The sequence below is a fragment of the Rutilus rutilus genome, assembly GCF_951802725.1.
Source record: "Rutilus rutilus genome assembly, chromosome: 19".
In the NCBI taxonomy this organism is placed as follows: domain Eukaryota; kingdom Metazoa; phylum Chordata; class Actinopteri; order Cypriniformes; family Leuciscidae; genus Rutilus; species Rutilus rutilus.
This window is the reverse complement of record NC_140232.1, coordinates 35,936,178-35,957,584: the sequence shown is the minus strand read 5'-3', so window position 1 is coordinate 35,957,584 and position 21,407 is coordinate 35,936,178. Positions and strand designations below refer to the sequence as shown.

Below are 21,407 nucleotides of genomic sequence, written 5' to 3'. Positions count from 1 at the left end.
GCCTGAATAACATTGTAAAGATCTGCTCTAAAATTATCGGCGAAAAACAGAGAGACTTAAATGTCTTTTGTAACCAGCAAATACTGCGGAAGGCAAAGAGCATCCTGGCTGCTCCTGGTCATGCTTTGGCAGGTGAATTCTCTCTGCTGCCTTCTGGGCGTCGTTACGCGCTCCCGGTATGTAAGACGAATCGTCATTCTAAATCTTTCATTCCTTATGCGATTAAACTTTTAAATTCCGCATAGAGTTCCTGGAGAAGGGAAAAATTGCACATGCTGACGAATACTGTGTACTGCTGTACGTTATGTGGGTGTGTGTGTGATGGACTGATGGACTTTGTTACTTGTGTGAATAATGCGTGTGATTTGTATTATTTATTGTTATTTACATGCTGCTCTTAATTAATTGCCCCTTGTGGGATCAATAAAGTTGATTGAATTGAATTGAATTGAATTGAATTGAAACACGAGCGCTTGTTTTCAGCTCAGGAAGACACATGAATAATTTAGGGCGCGTAAATTGTGCATAAAAACCCTAACCCTTTCAGAACGGAAAACCCTTTTTAGTCCAGCTTTAACTTATTGATAATCACTTTTCAGCAGCTGGAAGAGCAAAAACATGGTAAAGTTTTTCAAAAGAGTTCCACATGTAGAGAAGTTAGCCAATCACAGCAGTGGGCGTTTACACTGAGGTCTCACACCCAATCACAGCAGTGGGCGTTTACACTGAGGTCTCACACCCAATCACAGCAGTGGGCGTTTACACTGAGGTCTCACACCCAATCACAGCAGTGGGCGTTTACACTGAGGTCTCACACCCAATCACAGCAGTGGGCGTTTACACTGAAGTCTCAGAGCCAATCACAGCAATGGGCGTTTACACTGAAGTCTCACAGCCAATCACAGTAGTGGGCGTTTACACTGAAGACTCACAGCCAATCACAGCAGTGGGCGTTTACACTGAAGACTCACAGCCAATCACAGCAGTGGGCGTTTACACTGACGTCTCAGAGCCAATCACAGCAGTGGGCGTTTACACTGAGGTCTCAGAGCCAATCACAGCAGTGGGCGTTTACACTGAGGTCTCACAGCCAATCACAGCAGTGGGCGTTTACACTGAGGTCTCAGAGCCAATCACAGCAGTGGGCGTTTACATTGTAGACTCACAGCCAATCATAGCAGTGGGGCGTTTACACTGACGTCTCACAGCCAATCACAGCAGTGGGCGTTTACACTGAGGTCTCAGAGCCAATCACAGCAGTGGGCGTTTACATTGTAAACTCACAGCCAATCATAGCAGTGGGTGTTTACACTGACGTCTCACAGCCAATCACAGCAGTGGGCGTTTACACTGAAGACTCACAGCCAATCACAGCAGTGGGCGTTTACACTGAAGACTCACAGCCAATCACAGCAGTGGGCGTTTACACTGACGTCTCAGAGCCAATCACAGCAGTGGGCGTTTACACTGAGGTCTCAGAGCCAATCACAGCAGTGGGCGTTTACACTGAGGTCTCACAGCCAATCATAGCAGTGGGGCGTTTACACTGACGTCTCACAGCCAATCACAGCAGTGGGCGTTTACACTGACGTCTCAGAGCCAATCACAGCAGTGGGCGTTTACACTGACGTCTCAGAGCCAATCACAGCAGTGGGCGTTTACACTGACGTCTCAGAGCCAATCACAGCAGTGGGCATTTACACTGAGGTCTCAGAGCCAATCACAGCAGTGGGCGTTTACACTGAAGACTCACAGCCAATCACAGCAGTGGGCGTTTACACTGACGTCTCAGAGCCAATCACAGCAGTGGGCGTTTACACCGAGGTCTCAGAGCCAATCACAGCAGTGGGAGTTTACACTGAGGTCTCAGAGCCAATCACAGCAGTGGGCGTTTACATTGTAGACTCACAGCCAATCATAGCAGTGGGCGTTTACACTGACGTCTCACAGCCAATCACAGCAGTGGGCGTTTACACTGAGGTCTCAGAGCCAATCACAGCAGTGGGCGTTTACACTGAGGTCTCAGAGCCAATCACAGCAGTGGGCGTTTACACTGAGGTCTCAGCGCCAATCACAGCAGTGGGCGTTTACACTGAGGTCTCAGAGCCAATCACAGCAGTGGGCGTTTACACTGAGGTCTCAGCGCCAATCACAGCAGTGGGCGTTTACACTGAGGTCTCAGAGCCAATCACAGCAGTGGGCGTTTACACTGAGGTCTCAGCGCCAATCACAGCAGTGGGCGTTTACACTGAGGTCTCAGAGCCAATCACAGCAGTGGGCGTTTACACTGAGGTCTCACACCCAATCACAGCAGTGGGCGTTTACACTGACGTCTCACAGCCAATCACAGCCAATCACAGCAGTGGGAGTTTACACTGAGGTCTCAGAGCCAATCACAGCAGTGGGCGTTTACATTGTAGACTCACAGCCAATCATAGCAGTGGGCGTTTACACTGACGTCTCACAGCCAATCACAGCAGTGGGCGTTTACACTGAGGTCTCAGAGCCAATCACAGCAGTGGGCGTTTACACTGAGGTCTCACACCCAATCACAGCAGTGGGCGTTTACACTGAGGTCTCAGAGCCAATCACAGGAGTGGGCGTTTACACTGAGGTCTCAGAGCCAATCACAGCAGTGGGCGTTTACACTGAGGTCTCAGAGCCAATCACAGCAGTGGGCGTTTACACTGAAGTCTCAGAGCCAATCACAGCAGTGGGCGTTTACACTGAAGTCTCAGAGCCAATCACAGCAGTAGGCGTTTACACTGAGGTCTCACAGCCAATCACAGCAGTGGGCGTTTACACTGACATCTCAGAGCCAATCACAGCAGTGGGCGTTTACACTGACATCTCAGAGCCAATCACAGCAGTGGGCGTTTACACTGACGTCAGAGCCAATCACAGCAGTGGGCGTTTACACTGACGTCTCAGAGCCAATCACAGCAGTGGGCGTTTACACTGTAGACTCACAGCCAATCACAGCAGTGGGCGTTTACACTGAAGACTCACAGCCAATCACAGCAGTGGGCGTTTACACTGAAGACTCCCAGCCAATCACAGCAGTGGGCGTTTACACTGAGGTCTCAGAGCCAATCACAGCAGTGGGCGTTTACACTGAGGTCTCACAGCCAATCACAGCAGTGGGCGTTTACATTGAGGTCTCAGAGCCAATCACAGCAGTGGGCGTTTACACTGAGGTCTCAGAGCCAATCACAGCAGTGGGCGTTTACATTGTAGACTCACAGCCAATCACAGCAGTGGGCGTTTACACTGAGGTCTCAGAGCCAATCACAGCAGTGGGCGTTTACACTGAAGTCTCAGAGCCAATCACAGCAGTGGGCGTTTACACTGAAGTCTCAGAGCCAATCACAGCAGTAGGCGTTTACACTGAGGTCTCACAGCCAATCACAGCAGTGGGCGTTTACACTGACATCTCAGAGCCAATCACAGCAGTGGGCGTTTACACTGACATCTCAGAGCCAATCACAGCAGTGGGCGTTTACACTGACGTCAGAGCCAATCACAGCAGTGGGCGTTTACACTGTAGACTCACAGCCAATCACAGCAGTGGGCGTTTACACTGAAGACTCACAGCCAATCACAGCAGTGGGCGTTTACACTGAAGACTCACAGCCAATCACAGCAGTGGGCGTTTACACTGAGGTCTCACAGCCAATCACAGCAGTGGGCGTTTACACTGAGGTCTCACAGCCAATCACAGCAGTGGGCGTTTACATTGAGGTCTCAGAGCCAATCACAGCAGTGGGCGTTTACACTGAGGTCTCAGAGCCAATCACAGCAGTGGGCGTTTACATTGTAGACTCACAGCCAATCACAGCAGTGGCCGTTTACACTGACGTCTTAAATCAGACCTGCTCATTTATTCAGTTCAAAATGTATTTGTTCAAGTGAGAGGATTAAAATCAGGGTGGAAAATTTGCATTTATTTCTAAATTATGACAGACTTTAAATTAAAAGTAAGAATAAGATACTTTATTCTCATTGTGCAGAGTGGCAGCTCTGGAAACATTTACCCATAAAGTAGAAACATATTAAATTACATAAAAGCCCCTGAAGGCCATTTTTAATGTTAAAAAAATTCCAATAACATTATAAGTGCACCTCAGGAAACATAAAATAATTTAAAAAATGCCGTTCTTCTGAAGTTCTTCTGAGCAAGGACAGACAGATGTCGGCTCGATGGATGTTTAACGGGACGTACCTTGAGGATCTTGTAGGCGCTGCTCATGGAAGTGACTCTGTGGTTAGCGTGAGATCCTCCGAGTTTGCAGAGATGACACACGGGACGTCGGCACACCTCACAGTACATGTTCACCTTCTCCATCTCGTGCTCAGGACACATCAGCACCTGCAATGCGAGGGAGCGATGGATGAGATCATGACTGACAGTACTAACACCCACTGCACAGAAAACCTCCGCTAGTTACGTCTAATTTCAGCACTGAATAACACATACTGCAAACACATATGGACAAGATGCATCATCAACAGTGTTGGAAACACTCAAGAGTGAGCAGGTGCGGGACAGGGGCGGGACGGGGGCGGGACAGGTGAGGGACGGGGGCGGGACGGGGGCGGGACAGGTGAGGGACGGGGGCGGGACAGGTGAGGGACGGGGGCGGGACAGGGGCGGGACAGGTGAGGGACGGGGGCGGGACAGGTGAGGGACGGGGGCGGGACAGGTGAGGGACAGGGGCGGGACAGGTGAGGGACGGGGGCGGGACAGGTGAGGGACGGGGGCGGGACAGGTGAGGGACGGGGACGGGACAGGGGCGGGACAGGTGAGGGACGGGGGCGGGACAGGTGAGGGACGGGGGCGGGACAGGGGCGGGGACAGGGGCGGGACAGGTGAGGGACGGGGGCGGGACAGGTGAGGGACGGGGGCGGGACAGGTGAGGGACGGGGGCGGGACAGGTGAGGGACGGGGGCGGGACAGGTGAGGGACGGGGGCGGGACGGGGACGGGACAGGGGCGGGACAGGTGAGGGACGGGGGCGGGACAGGTGAGGGACGGGGGCGGGACAGGGGAGGGGCGGGGACAGGGGAGGGACGGGGGCGGGGACAGGGGAGGGACGGGGGCGGGGACAGGGGAGGGACGGGGGCGGGACAGGTGAGGGACGGGGGCGGGACAGGTGAGGGACGGGGCGGGACAGGTGAGGGACGGGGGCGGGACAGGGGAGGGACGGGGGCGGGGACAGGTGAGGGACGGGGGCGGGCGGGACAGGTGAGGGACGGGGGCGGGACAGGGGAGGGACGGGGGCGGGACAGGGGCGGGGACAGGGGCGGGACGGGGACGGGACAGGGGCGGGATCCAAGCTGCCCAAAACATGAGAATATTTTAAGCTTCAAGCTAATACATAAGCGAAATGTTTAACACTAGCCGCCTGTCAGGCGCTTTCACAGATGCGTGTGCCATTTAATGTGTGATGTTTCCTCAGCACAAAACTTTCATTATATCCTGATCTGTAAGTGGTACAAATTCATGCGAGTATTTCCATCTGCACGAAGGCTCGTCCTGACAGCGTTAAACTCAGACTTCACTGAACGAGCGCATGCGCCTCAAACAGAGGAAGACCATTAATATTCATCGCAAAAATATTAATTGAGCTGAAATATCTGTTTGTTGGACGTTACATTTAGGTTTAAACGTCAACATTAAAGTATTCGTAATTCAAGTATTTATGAGAGTGGGAACTGTAAAGGGATAACTGCATGTGATTGGATATAAATTAAGACGTTTCTAACATTTACAGGATAAAGACAGTAACATGTGTTACTGTGTCCAGAGTGAATGTGTGTGTTCCTGCAGAACTCTTATCTGTTAACACTGAGTTTGTGTTTTTATTTTTATTTATTATCTTTATTATTATCTTCATTTTTAAATGTAATGATTTAAACTGTGCTTTTGCTTTATAGCTCAGATATAGATAAATTCACTATGTTTTTATAGCATTCAGTAGACAAAGTAGTTTGAAGGACAGCTTTGGCCAGAACGTGAAATAGTGCGTTTTTGGGCTTTTTAAAAATCTGATTAGTCGATTAATTAAAGAAATAATTGGCCAACAAATCGATTCTCAAAATAATGGTGAGTTCAGGCGTAGATGCCAGAGAGAGGAGTGTGGGTACCTTGGGCCTGAAGTTGGTGGTGGGCCCCACGTACTCGTGCTGGGCTTTGGGCGTCCCCCAGGGGTGGTGCAGCTTGAAGCACTCGTTGCAGTAGCTGGCCCTGCAGTCCATGCAGCTCTTGGTGGCCTCGTGGGCCGGCGGCTTACACGCACCGCACATGATGGCCACGGCCGCGCGGGCCGCCTGACGGTAGCGCTCCACGATACTCTCCAGCGTGAAGTTCCTGAAGAGCATGCTGATCCCGCGCTCCCCAAGGTCGATGTCATGCTGACACCCGGGACACGGGAACGTGGTGACGCGGGGAGTGACGGAGGAGCGCCTCCAACCGGGAGAAGAGATGGAGCCTGAGCGACACGAGAACCCAGTCAGAGGAGCGGGGCAGAAGTGGACGGCAAACACACGCTCACAAACACATGCATTCGCGCACTCACACACACACACACGCACTCATAAACGCGCGCACACACACTCATAAAACACACACACACGCGCACACACTCACGCACACATGCATTCGCGCACTCACACTCACACATGCATTCGCGCACTCAAACACACGCACGGACACTCAAACACACGCACTCGCGCGCACACTCAAACACACACTTAAACACACGCACGCACACTCAAACACACACACACACACTCGCGCACATGCATTCGCGCACTCACACACTCAAACGCACACATACTCAAACACACGCACTCGCACACAAACTCACGCACACACACACTCACGCACACACATTCGCGCACTCACACACACTCAAACACGCACGCACACTCATAAACACACGCACTCGCGCGCACACACACACACTCAAACACGCACGCACACTCATAAACACACGCACTCGCGCGCACACACACACACTCAAACACACTCACAAACACATGCATTCGCACACTCACTCACACACGCACACTCACACACGCACACTCACACACGCACACTCACACACGCACGCACTCACAAACACATGCACACTCGCACACACAGACACGCACGCACACTCAAACACATGCATTCGCGCACTCACACACGCACACACAAACGCGCGCACTCACAAACACACGCGCACTCACAAACACGCACACTCACACTCACAAACACACGCACACTCACACACAAACAAACACACGCACTCACAAACAAACACACGCACACTCACAAACACACACACGCACACTCACAAACAAACACACGCTCACTCACAAACAAACACACACACGCACAAACAAACACACACACGCACACTCACAAACACACGCGCACTCACAAACACACGCGCACTCACAAACACGCACACTCACAAACACGCACACTCACACTCACAAACACACGCACACTCACACACAAACAAACACACGCACGCACACTCAAACACACGCGCGCACACTCAAACAAACACACGCTCACTCACAAACACACGCGCACTCTAACACACGCACGCACACTCAAACACACGCTCACTCACAAACAAACACACACACGCACACTCACAAACACACGCACGCACACTCACAAACACACACACGCACACTCACAAACACACACACGCACACTCACAAACAAACACACGCACTCACAAACAAACACACGCACACTCACAAACACACACACGCACACTCACAAACAAACACACGCTCACTCACAAACACACACACGCACACTCACAAACACACACACGCACACTCACAAACAAACACACGCACACTCACAAACACACACACGCACACTCACAAACACACACACACGCACACTCACAAACAAACACACGCACACTCACAAACACACACACGCACACTCACAAACAAACACACGCTCACTCACAAACCACACACACGCTCACTCACAAACACACACACGCACACTCACAAACACACACACGCACACTCACAAACAAACACACGCACACTCACAAACACACACACGCACACTCACAAACAAACACACGCTCACTCACAAACCACACACACGCTCACTCACAAACCACACACGCGCTCACTCACAAACACACGCGCGCACACTCAAACACACGCGCGCACACTCAAACACACGCGCGCACACTCAAACACACGCGCGCACACTCAAACACACGCGCGCACACTCAAACAAACACACGCGCACTCACAAACACACGCGCACTCACAAACACACGCGCACTCACAAACACACGCGCGCACACTCAAACACACGCACGCACACTCAAACAAACACACGCTCACTCACAAACAAACACACACACGCACACTCACAAACACACGCGCACTCACAAACACACGCGCACTCACAAACACACGCGCACTCACAAACACACTCACACTCAAAGACACGCACGCACACTCAAACACACGCACACTCAAACACACGCACTCTCAAACACACGCACTCTCAAACACACGCACTCTCACAAACACACGCAGTCTCAAACACACGCACTCTCAAACACACGCACTCTCAAACACACGCACTCTCAAACACACGCACTCTCAAACACACGCACTCTCAAACACACACACGCACACTCACAAACACACGCGCACTCACAAACACACGCGCACTCACAAACACACGCGCACTCACAAACACGCACACTCACACTCACAAACACACGCACACTCACACACAAACAAACACACGCACTCACAAACAAACACACGCACACTCACAAACACACACACGCACACTCACAAACAAACACACGCTCACTCACAAACAAACACACACACGCACAAACAAACACACACACGCACACTCACAAACACACGCGCACTCACAAACACACGCGCACTCACAAACACGCACACTCACAAACACGCACACTCACACTCACAAACACACGCACACTCACACACAAACAAACACACGCACTCACAAACAAACACACGCACACTCACAAACACACACACGCACACTCACAAACAAACACACGCTCACTCACAAACAAACACACACACGCACAAACAAACACACACACGCACACTCACAAACACACGCGCGCACACTCAAACACACGCGCGCACACTCAAACAAACACACGCGCACTCACAAACACACGCGCACTCTCAAACACACGCACGCACACTCAAACACACGCGCGCACACTCAAACACACACGCGCGCACTCACAAACACACGCGCACTCACAAACACACGCGCACTCACAAACACACGCGCACTCACAAACACACGCGCACTCACAAACACACGCGCGCACACTCAAACACACGCACGCACACTCAAACAAACACACGCTCACTCACAAACAAACACACACACGCACACTCACAAACACACGCGCACTCACAAACACACGCGCACTCACAAACACACGCGCACTCACAAACACACTCACACTCAAAGACACGCACGCACACTCAAACACACGCACACTCAAACACACGCACTCTCAAACACACGCACTCTCAAACACACGCACTCTCACAAACACACGCAGTCTCAAACACACGCACTCTCAAACACACGCACTCTCAAACACACGCACTCTCAAACACACGCACTCTCAAACACACGCACTCTCAAACACACACACGCGCACTCACAAACACACGCGCACTCACAAACACACGCGCACTCACAAACACACGCGCACTCACAAACACACTCACACTCAAACACACGCACGCACACTCAAACACACGCACACTCAAACACACGCACTCTCAAACACACGCACTCTCAAACACACGCACTCTCACAAACACACGCAGTCTCAAACACACGCACTCTCAAACACACGCACTCTCAAACACACGCACTCTCAAACACACGCACTCTCAAACACACGCACTCTCAAACACACGCACTCTCAAACACACGCACTCTCAAACACACGCACTCTCAAACACACGCACTCTCAAACACACGCACTCAAACACACGCACGCACTCTCAAACACACGCACGCACTCTCAAACACACGCACGCACTCTCAAACACACGCACGCACTCTCAAACACACGCACGCACTCTCAAACACACGCACGCACTCTCAAACACACGCACGCACTCTCAAACACACGCACGCACTCTCAAACACACGCACGCACTCTCAAACACACGCACGCACTCTCAAACACACGCACGCACTCTCAAACACACGCACGCACTCTCAAACACACGCACGCACTCTCAAACACACGCACGCACACTCAAACACACGCACACTCACAAACACACGCACGCACTCTCAAACACACGCACTCTCAAACACACGCACTCTCAAACACACGCACGCACTCTCAAACACACGCACGCACTCTCAAACACACGCACTCTCAAACACACGCACGCACTCTCAAACACACGCACTCTCAAACACACGCACTCTCAAACACACGCACTCTCAAACACACGCACTCTCAAACACACGCACTCTCAAACACACGCACGCACTCTCAAACACACGCACTCTCAAACACACGCACTCTCAAACACACGCACTCTCAAACACACGCACTCTCAAACACACGCACTCTCAAACACACGCACTCTCAAACACACGCACGCACTCTCAAACACACGCACGCACTCTCAAACACACGCACGCACTCTCAAACACACGCACTCTCAAACACACGCACGCACTCTCAAACACACGCACTCTCAAACACACGCACTCTCAAACACACGCACTCTCAAACACACGCACTCTCAAACACACGCACTCTCAAACACACGCACTCTCAAACACACGCACTCTCAAACACACGCACTCTCAAACACACGCACTCTCAAACACACGCACTCTCAAACACACGCACGCACTCTCAAACACACGCACGCACTCTCAAACACACGCACGCACTCTCAAACACACGCACTCTCAAACACACGCACGCACTCTCAAACACACGCACTCTCAAACACACGCACGCACTCTCAAACACACGCACGCACTCTCAAACACACGCACGCACTCTCAAACACACGCACTCTCAAACACACGCACGCACTCTCAAACACACGCACTCTCAAACACACGCACGCACTCTCAAACACACGCACGCACTCTCAAACACACGCACGCACTCTCAAACACACGCACGCACTCTCAAACACACGCACTCTCAAACACACGCACTCTCAAACACACGCACTCTCAAACACACGCACTCTCAAACACACGCACTCTCAAACACACGCACGCACTCTCAAACACACGCACGCACTCTCAAACACACGCACTCACAAACACACGCACGCACTCTCAAACACACGCACTCTCAAACACACGCACTCTCAAACACACGCACTCTCAAACACACGCACTCTCAAACACACGCACGCACTCTCAAACACACGCACGCACTCTCAAACACACGCACGCACTCTCAAACACACGCACGCACTCTCAAACACACGCACGCACTCTCAAACACACGCACGCACTCTCAAACACACGCACGCACTCTCAAACACACGCACGCACTCTCAAACACACGCACGCACTCTCAAACACACGCACGCACTCTCAAACACACGCACGCACTCTCAAACACACGCACGCACTCTCAAACACACGCACGCACACTCAAACACACGCACACTCACAAACACACGCACGCACACTCAAACACACGCACTCTCAAACACACGCACTCTCAAACACACGCACTCTCAAACACACGCACTCTCAAACACACGCACTCTCAAACACACGCACTCTCAAACACACGCACTCTCAAACACACGCACTCTCAAACACACGCACTCTCAAACACACGCACTCTCAAACACACGCACGCACTCAAACACACGCACGCACTCTCAAACACACGCACGCACTCTCAAACACACGCACGCACTCTCAAACACACGCACGCACTCTCAAACACACGCACGCACTCTCAAACACACGCACGCACTCTCAAACACACGCACGCACTCTCAAACACACGCACGCACACTCAAACACACGCGCACTCACAAACACACGCACGCACACTCAAACACACGCACTCTCAAACACACGCACTCTCAAACACACGCACTCTCAAACACACGCACTCTCAAACACACGCACTCTCAAACACACGCACTCTCAAACACACGCACTCTCAAACACACGCACTCTCAAACACACGCACTCTCAAACACACGCACTCTCAAACACACGCACTCCTCTCAAACACACGCACGCACACTCAAACACACGCACGCACACTCAAACACACGCACGCACACTCACAAACACACGCACAATCACAAACACACACACGCGCGCACACAAACACGCACACAAACACGCACACAAACACGCACACAAACACGCACACAAACACGCACACAAACACGCACACAAACACGCACACAAACACGCACACAAACACGCACACAAACACGCACACAAACACGCACACAAACACGCACACAAACACAAACACAAACACAAACACAAACACAAACACGCACACACACTCGCGCACACACTCGCGCACAAACACGCACACAAACACGCACACACACTCGCGCACACACTCGCGCACACACTCGCGCACACACACACGCACGCAAAATAAAGCACTATCAATAAGGTCAGACACAGATGGAGAGACTCAGAGACAGTGGAAACAGCACAACAGCAGACAGTGATCTGGACAAGAGAAACTTCAAACACACGATTCAATGGAAATGAATCACTTTGGGGGAAAAAACTGAATGACAGGCTGATTATAAGGTATCTCACAGTGATGAATGAGATCAAGGTCACTGTTTTTAAAGCTGCAGTGTGTCATTTCTGTCAAACAAAACTGAAGAGGTGATTTAAATATCGTTTTCTAACAGGTTTCCCCAAACACTCAGTCAAACAGGAAGCCCCGCCCCTAACCCACGTGATTGGCTGAGATAGACGTTGAACTGACCCAGCTTAAACAAACAGAACAATGTCATGAAAGAGTCACAGTGTTTCGCTCGTCAGGAGCCAATTAATGATGCATCGTAATTAAAAATCTTGGGCAGAACCAAAACCAGAAATTCTGGACACTCTGGTGTGAAAGCTGAAACTGAACAATTATTTTAAATCTGTTTTTTTTGTGCGATTACTTGTTCTTGCTTCAGGTGGTGTTTCTAACGTAACATCTAGACTCAAACAAGAACTTTAAAATTACTTTAAAAATATTTATAATATTACTTGTATAAAATATTGCTTACAACGCTAAGAATACAGAAGAATAAATAACATCTTGAGATGTTGTGCTAAACAGACTCTGCAGGCAAACGTGGTTTATTAATGTGAATAATAACTCAGAGACATTTATGTGCATTAGTGAGTGTGGAGAATGCACAACGCAGATCAGCCTGAACATTAACCCAGCGCAGATCAGCCTGAACATTAACCCTAACGCAGATCAGCCTGAACATTAACCCTAACGCAGATCAGCCTGAACATTAACCCTAACGCAGATAAGCCTGAACATTAACCCAGCGCAGATCAGCCTGAACATTAACCCAACGCAAATCAGCCTGAACATTAACCCAACGCAGATCAGCCTGAACATTAACCCAACACAGATCAGCGTTAATGTTCGCTTAGGGTTAAGCGAACATTAACCCTAACGCAGATCAGCCTGAACATTAACCCAGCCCAGATCAGCCTGAACATTAACCCATCGCAGATCAGCCTGAACATTAACCCAACGCAGATCAGCCTGAACATTAACCCAACGCAGATCAGCCTGAACATTAACCCAGCGCAGATCAGCCTGAACATTAACCCAGCGCAGATCAGCCTGAACATTAACCCAGCGCAGATCAGCCTGAACATTAACCCAGCGCAGATCAGCCTGAACATTAACCCTAACGCAGATCAGCCTGAACATTAACCCAGCGCAGATCAGACTGAACATTAACCCTAACGCAGATCAGCCTGAACATTAACCCTAACGCAGATCAGCCTGAACAGAACATTAACCCAGCGCAGATCAGCCTGAACATTAACCCAGCGCAGATCAGCCTGAACATTAACCCTAACGCAGATCAGCCTGAACATTAACCCAGCGCAGATCAGCCTGAACATTAACCCAACGCAGATCAGCCTGAACATTAACCCAACACAGATCAGCGTTAATGTTTGCTTAGGGTTAAGCGAACATTAACCCTAACGCAGATCAGCCTGAACATTAACCCAACGCAAATCAGCCTGAACATTAACCCAACGCAGATCAGCCTGAACATTAACCCAACACAGATCAGCGTTAATGTTTGCTTAGGGTTAAGCGAACATTAACCCTAACGCAGATCAGCCTGAACATTAACCCAACGCAGATCAGCCTGAACATTAACCCAGCGCAGATCAGCCTGAACATTAACCCATCGCAGATCAGCCTGAACATTAACCCAACGCAGATCAGCCTGAACATTAACCCAACGCAGATCAGCCTGAACATTAACCCAGCGCAGATCAGCCTGAACATTAACCCAGCGCAGATCAGCCTGAACATTAACCCAGCGCAGATCAGCCTGAACATTAACCCAGCGCAGATCAGCCTGAACATTAACCCTAACGCAGATCAGCCTGAACATTAACCCAGCGCAGATCAGACTGAACATTAACCCTAACGCAGATCAGCCTGAACATTAACCCTAACGCAGATCAGCCTGAACAGAACATTAACCCAGCGCAGATCAGCCTGAACATTAACCCAGCGCAGATCAGCCTGAACATTAACCCTAACGCAGATCAGCCTGAACATTAACCCAGCGCAGATCAGCCTGAACATTAACCCAACGCAGATCAGCCTGAACATTAACCCAACACAGATCAGCGTTAATGTTTGCTTAGGGTTAAGCGAACATTAACCCTAACGCAGATCAGCCTGAACATTAACCCAACGCAAATCAGCCTGAACATTAACCCAACGCAGATCAGCCTGAACATTAACCCAACACAGATCAGCGTTAATGTTTGCTTAGGGTTAAGCGAACATTAACCCTAACGCAGATCAGCCTGAACATTAACCCAACGCAGATCAGCCTGAACATTAACCCAGCGCAGATCAGCCTGAACATTAACCCAACGCAGATCAGCCTGAACATTAACCCAGCGCAGATCAGCCTGAACATTAACCCAGCGCAGATCAGCCTGAACATTAACCCAGCGCAGATCAGCCTGAACATTAACCCAGCGCAGATCAGCCTGAACATTAACCCAACGCAGATCAGATCATCACACACTGCAGCTTTAAAGTCTGACGAAGCCTCTCTCTCCTGTTTGTCCAGGTCAGTGTTGTGGGATTTTGCCACTTCACAAGCAGGAAAATCATTTTAGGGTGAAAGAAATCACTTCTCCAGCAAGCATTAGAAACAGAACATCTGAAGTGATATGCAAACAAACACTAAATAAAGAGATCACACTGTACGATGCAGCAGAGACACACGTGCAGCACAGATGATGAAGCCACGCATGCGACGATGATGATGAGCGAGAACGAGGCCAACATCTGAACGAGCGCCGGGTTCAGATCAGGGATGGAGTGTGTATGATGAAGTAAAGCGTGTACTTATGCCGTGAGTGTGCTGTGCCGCTCGGCATGCTGGGAACTGATGGGGAAAAACATAAACGCTCAGACCAGAAACAGGCCCGTCAGCACAAGGTCATTCTGGTCCCTACAGAACCACATCAGCCTGTCAGTGAGAACATGGCTGATGATGGCGAGACCAGTGTGTTAATCGTTAGTGGTGAGGGAAGCGTTTGACACGGAAGGGTAGAGCGGGTTCTGAAACGCTTTTAGATTTAGATTAATAGCTACGTCTCCTCAAGCTCACCGGTCACAGGGCGTTTATTACCTGACGAGAAGTTATTTAATAATTCAACCTAGTTCTATAGTTCACTGCTGTTTATTTGGTTGCTGTTGTCTAGAAGAAAAACATCTCAATACTCTCTTTCTCTGCGTGAGACAAACGGTGGAAACAGAAGCTGTGGATTCCTGAGTCGCTCCAGGGCAACGTCTGCTTTAAACACACGGTTCTCTTCGGTTCTCACGGTCACTGAGAGATCAGTGCGTCTGTCATACGCTCACGGGTGTGTGTTACGCAGCTGCCGCTTCTCTGATCGAGGAGAGAAATGAGCACACAGGTCTAGAGACACACTACAGCTAATGAGATTACGTGACCCACATCTACCTCTCCCTCCAAACGCCCTCCTCAGTGAGGCTGCAGCGACAGAGAGAAGACCACAACACTGACAGTGATTAAACGGCAACAGAAGTGGAGTGAAACCTGATTCACAACCAAAGACTGTACGAACATGAAAACAGCATCACATTTCTTGGGGGAAAAACTGCAATGAAAGCCAACAGTATAAAAGAAGTGATGAAGAAAGACACTAAAACTAATCATTCCTGCAGTAAAACTGACCCAAAACATAAATGAGTTCATTAATTTAATCTGCTTTGGATCACACAGCCAGATTCAACAAATAAACAATTTTGGCCTAAACAAAACATATCAGATTTAATATTCTAATGACAAGTTCTTATAAGATACATGAATCTTAGATTAAAATAAATTAAACCACATTACTTCCATCCATTTCAAATGCAAAGTAGACTTTTAATCAAACGGCCTGTCTTTATGGATGGAAGGAGCCGCAAACCAACTAATGCGAGTGATTTATCTGAGGTTTCTGAGAGTTGATCCGGAGTCGAGTCGGATTACCTGATCGCACCAGCCGGTCCAGTCTCTCCGTGCTCGGGGACGGGACTCTGGAGCGAGGGCTGCCCGGGTTCGAGCTCTCGGACCCCGCGTCGGTGCTGAAGGAGTCCTCGTGGTTCGGCAGGAGCACGTCTTTAACACACCGGTGACACACACTGTGCTGACAGGGCAAGATGAGCGGCTGAGTGAACAACTCCTTACAGATCGGACAGATCAGCTCCCTCTCGATGCTCTTCATCGGCACCTGTCGGCGCACACACACACACACACACACACACACACACAGATATTACCGTGAAAACATTCGGAGTTCAGAGTTTCCCTGTAGTTAGAGAAGCGCGAGATGATTCAGAGGAGTCAGATGATTGATTGATTCGGATGATTCTGCGGCTCACGCGCGCTTGGGGAAGTAACGAACTTCCACTGTTCACTTTCGCATTTCTATTCCAAGCCTAAAAGTACGACTGTCTAGTAGTTGTGAAACAAACTGAGACGAGAATGAAGGTCTACAAGGCCTTTATTTTCCTCATTTACAAAATACATTCAAAACAATCGGTTCAACTTTCTCTCAGCAAACAATAGCAGCTTCATTGTCGAGGATGAAGAAGTGAGGCGGACACACGGACTCACCAGGATCGAGCTTCGCCGGGACATCGCGAGCAGAAGAAAGACAAACTCCGCGTTCCTGTTTCAACTTCGCAAATGAGAGATTCGCACAATTAGAGGATGAATCGAACAACGTGACGCGCGTGAATGCGCGAGCGGCGCGACACCGTGGACAACAAGCCGAAATGTGGGCGGAGTCACTGCCCGTCACTATAGCAACCTTGCAGCGAAACCATTTAGTATTTAAATAAGGGGCGGGGTCCGCAACAGAACGGCACATCATTTATACATTATACAAATCATCATTCATATCCAAGTCGACAACAAATTCTTCGAGCTCTTAAGTGCACGATATTATAAATGATATATTTTTTCTTTTTTTATAATATAAATGATCTAAAACAACGAAGTGACGTCATTTGCACGGGATATTGATGCGGATGAATGAGCGAATATTATTTCTCCATGACAGAGAAAGACAAGCATCAAGCATCAGCATAATACACTGATTAATCGCATTACTGCAGGCTCGAGTGTTTTATCTGCGGTTTTATCATCTCACCTCGCCTCTCTCGATGCGCTCCACTATACTCGCGAACTCGGACATCTCCGAGTCCGACATCCTGATGGCCGATGACCGATGGCCCAGCCCGAGATGATGATATGATTACGAGTTCTCTCTATATCCTCCTCATGTGTTCTCCTCTACATCCTCATCACAGCAGAGCCTGTCGCGAGCCACAGACACCTCACTCCCTCCACCGAGGATGACGAGCACTCGAGGCTCCGCCCACTCGCCCGGTCTGTGGGCGTGGCCTCGCTGGACTGACAGCTCTTTGTGTAGATCTGCCATCTAATGAAACTTTGATCATGTCACAGATAATCAGACACCAGATCAACAGCTCTGACTCTAGGAACAGTCGTAGGACAGAATCAGTGTTTATTACAATACATACTGTATTACAGTCTAAGACGTGTGTGTTCACATGATTTACCTCACTGAACATGTCATGTTTGCTTTCATTTCATATGTGGCTCATGTATTGTTTTAACTATAACATATTTAGTGTATTGTGTAGATGTGTGTAGATCTCAGTACAAGCAACAGTTTGAAATTGCACAACTCTTTCATATTTTGCTTTCATATAGTATTTGTTCTTCAGATGTTTATTAAGCCCTCAGTCACATGACATTCAGTAATTCATTTTTTGGACTTTACATCCAACCTTTGACCCATAATTCTACACAATCATCCTCTTTATACACAGGTGTGTTTATATTCATAACACAAAGTCTTGATGCCTGATGAAAGTGACGAAGCAACGCTGGAATACCGAACTCTCCTATTCCACCAGATCCAGGCGTTTGACATGAAGATGAAAGGAAGAGTTTCAGGCATATTCTCCTGGACGAGGCGTTACAGGGCCGACGTCTACAGTCAGAGAATATCTCTGAGACTAATGCATAAACAAATAATGTGAATATTAAACTAAGACTTCTGTGCAAGTCTTCAGTCTTACATTTTATAATTCAAGTCAAAGGGAAACAGTAGACAAACAATAAGGAAGTGTGTGAGAGAGAGAGAGGGTGAGAGTGTGTGCATAAGAAAGTGTGTGTGTATCTGTGAGTGTGTGTGAGAAAGAGAGGGAGTGAGTGTGTTTGAGAGACAGTATGTGTATCTGTGAGTGTGTGTGAGAGTGAGTGAGAGAGAGAGAGAGAGAGTGTATATCTGTGAGTGTGTGTGTTAGAGAGTGTGTATGTGTATCTGTGAGTGTGTGTGTGAGAGAGAGGGAGTGAGTGTTTGAGAGAGAGTGTATGTGTATCTGTGAGTGTGTGTGTGAGTGTGTGTGTGTGTGTGTGTGTGAGAGAGAGTGTGTATGTGTATCTGTGTGTGTGAGAGAATGTGTATGTGTATCTGTGAGTGTGTGTGAGAGTGTGTATGTGTATCTGTGTGAGTATGTGTGTATCTGTGAGTGTGTTAGAGTGTGTATGTGTATCTGTGTGAGTATGTGTGAGAGAGTGTGTATCTGTGAGTGTGTATGTGTATCTCTGTGTGTATGTGTGAGAGAGAGAGAGAGAGTGTGTGAGATAGAGAGTGTGTATGTGTATCTGTGAGTGTGTGTGTGAGAGAGAGGGAGTGAGTGTTTGAGAGAGAGTGTATGTGTATCTGTGAGTGTGTGTGTGAGTGTGTGTGTGTGAGAGAGAGTGTGTATGTGTATCTGTGTGTGTGAGAGAATGTGTATGTGTATCTGTGAGTGTGTGTGAGAGTGTGTATGTGTATCTGTGTGAGATAGTGTGTATCTGTGAGTGTGTTAGAGTGTGTATGTGTATCTGTGTGAGTATGTGTGAGAGAGTGTGTATCTGTGAGTGTGTATGTGTATCTCTGTGTGTATGTGTGTGAGAGAGAGAGAGAGTGTGTGAGATAGAGAGTGTGTATGTGTATCTGTGAGTGTGTGTGTGAGAGAGAGGGAGTGAGTGTTTGAGAGAGAGTGTATGTGTATCTGTGAGTGTGTGTGTGAGTGTGTGTGTGTGAGAGTGTGTATGTGTATCTGTGTGTGTGAGAGAATGTGTATGTGTATCTGTGAGTGTGTGTGAGAGTGTGTATGTGTATCTGTGTGAGATAGTGTGTATCTGTGAGTGTGTTAGAGTGTGTATGTGTATCTGTGTGAGTATGTGTGAGAGAGTGTGTATCTGTGAGTGTGTATGTGTATCTCTGTGTGTATGTGTGAGAGAGAGTGTGTGAGATAGAGAGTGTGTATGTGTATCTGTGTGTGTGAGAGAGAATGTGTATGTGTATCTGTGAGTGTGTGTGAGAGAGTGTGTATGTGTATCTGTGTGTGAGAGAGAATGTGTATGTGTATCTGTGAGTGTGTGTGAGTGTGTATGTGTATCTGTGTGAGAGAGTGTGTATCTGTGAGTGTGTTAGAGTGTGTATGTGTATCTGTGTGAGTATGTGTGAGAGTGTGTATCTGTATCTCTGTGTGTATGTGTGAGAGTGTGTATGTGTATCTGTGAGAGAGTGTGTATCTGTGAGTGTGTTAGAGTGTGTATGTGTATCTGTGTGAGTATGTGTGAGAGTGTGTATCTGTGAGTGTGTATGTGTATCTGTGTGAGTATGTGTGAGATAGTGTGTATCTGTGAGTGTGTTAGAGTGTGTATGTGTATCTGTGTGAGTATGTGTGAGAGAGTGTGTATCTGTGAGTGTGTATGTGTATCTCTGTGTGTGTGTATGTGTGTGAGAGAGAGAGAGAGAGTGTGTGAGATAGAGAGTGTGTATGTGTATCTGTGTGTGAGAGAGAATGTGTATGTGTATCTGTGAGTGTGTGTGAGAGTGTGTATGTGTATCTGTGTGAGAGAGTGTGTATCTGTGAGTGTGTTAGAGTGTGTATGTGTATCTGTGTGAGTATGTGTGAGTGTGTATCTGTGAGTGTGTATGTGTATCTCTGTGTGTATGTGTGTGAGAGTGTGTATGTGTATCTGTGTGAGAGAGTGTGTATCTGTGAGTGTGTTAGAGTGTGTATGTGTATCTGTGTGAGTATGTGTGAGAGTGTGTATCTGTGAGTGTGTATGTGTATCTGTGTGAGTATGTGTGAGATAGTGTGTATCTGTGAGTGTGTTAGAGTGTATGTGTATCTGTGTGAGTATGTGTGAGAGAGTGTGTATCTGTGAGTGTGTATGTGTATCTCTGTGTGTATGTGTGTGAGAGAGAGAGAGAGTGTGTGAGATAGAGAGTGTGTATGTGTATCTGTGAGTGTGTGTGGTCAGTCAGTCTAACACACCCCACACACACACACACACACACACACACACACTGATGTATCTGTCATGTCTTCTGATTAAGGACATTTAATTGCACTCTTATTTTCAAAGTCCATATGATTCTCAGTTAATGGTTTAACAAAGGAATTTCTGCTTACGTAAACATACAACCCTTAAAGAATATATTATTCCTCAAAATACATCATTAAAAGCAGATTT

General features: G+C 48.7%; 1 protein-coding gene across 4 annotated transcripts in view; it reads right to left on the bottom strand.

The window, feature by feature from the left end:
- The window catches only part of trim36 (tripartite motif containing 36), a 40,785-nt gene extending 22,614 nt beyond the window's left edge, over window positions 1-18,171 (bottom strand). The window contains exons 1-5 of one of the 4 annotated variants that reach the window (XM_084390512.1): window positions 17,992-18,171; window positions 16,827-17,067; window positions 16,293-16,322; window positions 6,147-6,490; window positions 4,223-4,369 (exon numbers count right to left, since the gene is read on the bottom strand). In XM_084390512.1, the coding sequence (XP_084246638.1) occupies window positions 4,223-4,369; window positions 6,147-6,490; window positions 16,293-16,322; window positions 16,827-17,067; window positions 17,992-18,051 (822 nt within the window). In that variant the 5' untranslated portion in view covers window positions 18,052-18,171. Of the gene's footprint in view, window positions 1-4,222; window positions 4,370-6,146; window positions 6,491-16,292; window positions 16,323-16,826; window positions 17,068-17,453; window positions 17,609-17,991 lie in introns of those variants that run through there. The other 3 variants (XM_084390514.1, XM_084390513.1, XM_084390515.1) reach the window with 3 other exon arrangements.
- Between the last annotated feature and the right edge of the window lie 3,236 nt (window positions 18,172-21,407).